At 38.4% G+C, this 6102-nt stretch overlaps 1 protein-coding gene across 1 annotated transcript in view; it reads left to right on the top strand.

Annotated features, from left to right (window-relative positions):
- LOC108973130 (sodium channel protein 60E) overlaps positions 1-4800 on the top strand; it is a 256070-nt gene extending 251270 nt beyond the window's left edge. Inside the window, 3 exon segments of the mRNA XM_018940165.1 lie at positions 2030-2236; positions 2312-2500; positions 4238-4800. Coding sequence (XP_018795710.1) covers positions 2030-2236; positions 2312-2500; positions 4238-4800 — 959 coding nt within the window.
- The last annotated feature ends 1302 nt before the right edge of the window (positions 4801-6102 follow it).

Here is a 6102-nt window from a genome sequence, read left to right on the forward strand (position 1 = left end):
TGGACACGCTCAAACTTTTAAGGAAGTATAGACTTTTCGAGCGCCCAGACGAATACCTTAAAACTCAACTGGTTTGGACTACGATTTCATAGAGTAAGAACAKAGCCTTTGTTGAGAGTCCCCACCTTGTTCCTATGGGTCCACTATAGCAATATATGGAAACTTTCATTACTCTCTCCTCAATATTTGGTCTCCATGAAAKCTTTCTATCAAGAATAAGACYWAGGCCTTATCAACAGGTTGAAKATGAGAACCCCCGAAGGAGTGGTGRATCACTTTAGGGATATTATATCTCCTAGCACATAAGACCATTTACGTTTTACTTATGTTGACGGTTGTTGATGGTTAAGCCCAGTTGGTTACCACGTTGAGGTACCCTTCGGTTCGCTCTTAAACGGTAATGAGGACCTATATCGATTAATTTTCCTTTAACCGTCAGCGTAAGCTGTCACCTGACAGTTTGCTCTTCGATTTCTTTTAGTAGGTCATTAATCATAAAGATCCAGGGCAGTGGAAAACTACCCCACCATGCGTKATGCTCCTATTAAGCTTCCAGGATGCATTAGCACTATCGAGAATACTATATATAAAGTGCATGAGATTCGATTCCACCTCAAACTTTTATTCACTGGGCCCTTAGCAGATTATGGCCCGGTATTTTGCTTCTACTGTACAGGTACAACGTTTTAAACGGTTGACATCGACGTAAGAGCTCTTACTGCGCTTTGTAACTTTACCCAGGCCCCCTATTAAACATGGAATCAACGCAAACTTCGTTCTTAAATATTTTTGAGTTTCATGGTAAAATGCGGCGGACAAACCTTTCGAGTCATAAACGAAAACGTGTCAAGCTTTATTTTATTAACTTTGAGCGAAAAATCTCAAAACTAATATAGTCGCTCTGTGGGAGTGAATGCGCACTTCTCTGAATTAGAGTACACTTCGAGATAATACAGCTACTGCAGTCTTAATGGCAACCAATTCTACCTAAAAAACACTGCAGTGATCTGGTAGCTCAAAGCAACATTTYCTCCGAGTTTCAACCCTTCAGTTAAAAAGCTCACTGCGCCTATTCTCCAGCGACTTCGCTGCGTCCACATGTCCCTTTCGGTATGTAGGCAGAAAAAAGGCTTCGGTTGTGGACTCTACATCATAGATTGTTAAGTTTTTAGGCATAATATTGGAAGAAAAGTGACTTTCATAATTTCATGTTTGGACTCTTTTATATACSCAGYATCCCGTGTTTTARAGCRACCTTCGCTGGCTATATCCACGGGTACCATGTATYAGTCTGAATTTAAGACCTAATCTTAAATGCGATCCGAATTAAACTTCACACGAACWAAAAAAGTTTATATCTATCAGTCCTGGTCAAATTTGATCAGGTGGTATATGAAACGTAACACACCTTTTAACATTCTTTGTACTGTAAATACTTATGTAGTCCTTTGAAATTTCAACATTAGTTGTACGCTGTCCTATTTAACGTTGGAAGTATATCAAAGCACACTCCACCTTCACCACCTTCACCACCATTTCCCATTCCCCATTGTAAATTCTCGTAGACACATAAAATGTATTTTTTTTTTTTGAAAATTCAAACACATATTCAAGTTCAAAATGATTTTAAACCATCCCCTACACTGTAAAAAKGAATCCATTCACCTCACACATATTTCGTAAGTAATTTTTTTTTAAACATATATGTATTTATACCATCATATATACATACAAACAATATATGTATATATGTATAAATTTAAGACGCTGTGTGTGTGTGTGTTTTGTATGTATGTGTGCATAGGTGTATATTTCTTGTAAATATGTATGTATGTGTATATTTTATTGCTATTTGTTCGCGTCTTTGGGCGCGCGTAAGCTCAATTTAATTCGTATTCCTATATGTGTAAGTTTGTATGTATTTATATGTGTATAATTGTGTATGCATACATTTCTTAATGTTTCGCCTTCGCTCTTCGATGCAAATTCAAATGTTTTTCTCACACACCTCCCCTCCACACCAATGCAGGCATCTCACCAATTACAACAGCAATTTCCTCCACAACCATAGCCACCGATAGACAAACCCAACAGCAACAACAACAACCATTACCAACGCAAATAGCGCCAACGCCAACGCGCAAGCGTGCCACCAGTTTTATACGTAAAAAGCCACCGCTTGAAAGAGGTTTGTCAGCACAAAGCGCTTTAAGAGTTAACAAAAATGCTTTTGTCTGTATGTGTGTCGATGGTATTATACAAACTATGGAGCACATTTCACTTAAAACCGTTTCAAATTGACTTATTTCAGCCGATGGTTCAGCACCGGAAGTGATCGTTACGAAACCATCACCCGACCAGCAATCGGGWCCGATGGGCTTGAGACCGGAAAATTCAACATTGGTTCACGTACTTGTGCATAGGGAGAGTGAGGAGTATAAAGATGAGGAGGATGAGGAGAATGTCGGTGCGGGTGGTATGTCCCCAGCAGGCGGAATTGGTGAGTTGAAATGAGTTGGTGGTTGAATATKTTTTGTTTAACTGTGGTGATTGTGTTGTTGTTGAATGTTGTTGCAAATTACAATAATCAATTTGTTAGTATATATGTATATTGTTAAATATTTTTTAAGACTTTTATATTACCTCGATTTATTGTAGTAACAGTAAAAATTATACCGAAATTTATTTTCGCAAAATTGAATTTATTTAGGGCATTTATAGTTACACAAACCTGTCGGTCTTATTTTAGGTTGGATTAGGTTAAGAGGCCGATCCTATTGCAATCGCCAACAGTTATCTTACTTAGACAGTCCACAATATCGGTCTGTGGTAAAACATAAAACTGTCTTACTATTATCAATAATATCACTTTGGTCTACCTCTCTGGATTCACGGAAAGTATGATTTTCCATATGTCCCAGTCTCAATCTTACAAAGGCTGCATAAGACTACATCTTCGTTCAAACAGATATAAGATAATTAAGAAATGCTTATATGTTCAGCAAGAACTTCTATGATTGCAAAATGAACTTGGCTGAGAGTAAATAGTTCAATGAATCTCGCGAGTCCTAATCGATGCCAGAAAGATCCCGTAGTCTCATAGAAGCTGGTCATCGACCAACTAATCTCTTTCCAGATCTACAGGTCTACTGCTTGGACAACTTGGATCCAGCTGGTTTCCACACCAATGTAAGTGGGACGAAAGCGCCACAGCTTCACAGTTTCCAGCGATTCAGCTATGGCACCCAAAGTGGACGAGCTCAAAGATGCAGTACTTCTCTGAAATAGAGTGCATTTCGGAGTAATACATCTACTACTGTCTTTGTAACAGCCAATTCTAACTAACTTCAGTGATCTATTAGCCTAAAGCTAAGTTGGACGCAAAGCTCCCTTGCAGTAAATTGCCCCTACAACATTTCCTCCTAGTTTCGACCCTTCAGTGAAAAAGCTCACTGTGCTTCTTCTCCAGCGACTTCGTTCCGTCCACATATCCTTTGCCGGTATGTGGGCAGAAAAACATACATTCCTCCCGAAGTCTTGGATTGACCTTCTCTGGCTAAATTCACGGATGCTATGTGCTGATCTTAAAGTCAGAGTTAAAAGATCGGATCTTTGCTTGTAGGCTCCGATCGTAAGCGCGACCACCAAGAACTGTGTTTGCACTTGAAGAACATGTCCACATGAACGACGCTAAGGAACAGTTTTATAGACCTTTGTATACTTTTCAATAGTTTTCAATTGAGAAGCTTTTGTGGTCTTAGTCAAGTAGCTTTAGTATGAAAAATATTTTTTTTGAAGAGCTTGGAAACCGGGACTATAAATTTTGTGATTTTGTATATACATATGATATATTTTTGTTCAAAGTTTTTCTTTGAAAAATCCACGATATTACGTAATCACATAGTGTAGAAGATAGAACTGCTTATAACCTTAAAACCTCTCGATCTTCAAAACATATATCGTAGTAAAAAAATTAGTCGTTAAGGTCTTACTTTTTTACCCTCGATTAAGACACCTCGAAAGTTTCTGCAATCAGTAATGTAAAGGTTACGTTGAATAAGACTCTTGTCTAAAACAGTACCTTCCAATGTATTGGCGAAATCTTTTCTACCTAGCGTTATGATCTTGTAAAACGGCCTTCTTCGAAAGCTTCCGAAAGAGCCTCCGGGTCTACCAAAAAGGATTTCAAAAACTACACACTGAATTTAGTTTTGACATTTTTTTTCTTCTCTCGCAGACAAATTCAAACCACCACAAATACATATTAGCCCAGGTTCTGAAGATATACGCTTCGATGAGCTGCTACCAATGCAACAGCCGGTCGTACAAATAATGGTGGATAGTCCCAAAGAACCACCACGTGGCGATTTCTCCGACGAATATCCCGAAACGTCAGCACACGTTTACGATTACTATCCACCAACAAATGATGAATTAGTTGCCGCTGAGACTTCAATGGGACCAACGGTAGAGATTTCACCCCCCACACCGATCGATTTGAATGCACCAATCGATGTTAATATACAGGGAGACACATCGAAAGTATTCTACGATTATAATCCGGAGGATGCCAATGAAATCATTGTGCTGGAGACATTAACCGAAGAGTCACCTAAATCCGAAGAACTACCCCTACCACAAGCTGTACTGCCTACGCTTCCAATTGCGACAACGCCACCGTACATAACGGCAGCTACACCAACAACAACATCAGCCAAACCCAGAGACATGCAGGAGAGCAGCAGMAGSACCACCAGCGAGAGTGACACACCTGATGAAGGTGCACAAGCGGTAAGATGACCTTCACTACAAACAGCACCGGTGACCGAGAGCTCTGGCTCGTCGAGCACCAGTTGCTGTAGCTCACGACCCATGTCGACATACAGTTCCACGTCGGCGGCCGATGCCTGTGCGGTGCCGGATATGCCAAAAGATAATGAAACGCCGCCATCGTCAACAGCAACAACAATGTCACCTACTGCTTCCACATCAGCTRCGGCCACAGCCACGGCACCACCCAGCCGTGMGCAGCGTGGCCACGAACAGCAAGCGCATGACGCTCCAGCCAATGCTGCAACGAAATCCGAACACACAGACGGCAGTTGACAATCTCGGGCATGAGGATTGTTGCCCGCCATCTGCCGTTGCGCCAAATTATCTGTCAAATATGCGTTTAGTCTAGCTGTTGATATGAATTCCACTACGTACTCCCACACACACAAACACTCATATAAACACACGCGTGTTTCCATATTCGTTAATGCTTCAAGGTATTACATTTAAGTAYTCAATGTACTTGGCAACCACACAGACATACATACATAAATACATAGATATACGAAATATAAATTATTCGTATTTGTGTGTGTGTCAGACATTACAAAAACAAAAAATTAAATGAATTTAACATAATTAGCATAATATTTATGTAGTTGTTGCGTGAGCGAATATGCATGTGAAGAAGCAGAATATTAAAGAAATATGAAAATAAGTTACCAAAAAAACAACAACAAAAACCAATTAACATACAAGGAAATCAAATGTTAACAATTACAAACAATAGTGAGAAGGCAGTAAATAGCAACTAAGTTCAAGTATTCTAAGTTGCGTCATACTTGCAAATAGCGAATGTTTAACTTAACGTTAATTTAGCATTATAAATTTATATATAGGCTTAATATACACACATAYATATAATATACRYATATATAGATATGACTGTGTACATACATATGTGTACTAAATATTTGAGGTTAAATATGCAGATGCTGTTATTAGAGGTTGTTGCATTTTTGTATGTAWATAAATTTAAGTGCATAGTTATATACATATAGTATAGTATGTATATGTAAGTAGCAAAATCAATAAAAGTATAGATAATTTTAGCTAGCTCTTAGGTGTACATACATACATTTTAAATTTTGAAAATTCGTTAAAAATTTGCATTTGAAGCACAAAAAGAAGATTATAGCAAATTATTTTGTAAATATAAACATGCTTGTATATTGTTTTACTGTTAAATTAATTATTACACAGCACATATTTSGTAACAAAAAAATCAAAAATTGTTCAAAGTTATTTTAAACAAACAAAATTATTGCC

The sequence above is a fragment of the Bactrocera latifrons genome, unplaced genomic scaffold, assembly GCF_001853355.1.
Source record: "Bactrocera latifrons isolate USDA-ARS-PBARC rearing strain unplaced genomic scaffold, ASM185335v1 scaffold_46, whole genome shotgun sequence".
In the NCBI taxonomy this organism is placed as follows: domain Eukaryota; kingdom Metazoa; phylum Arthropoda; class Insecta; order Diptera; family Tephritidae; genus Bactrocera; species Bactrocera latifrons.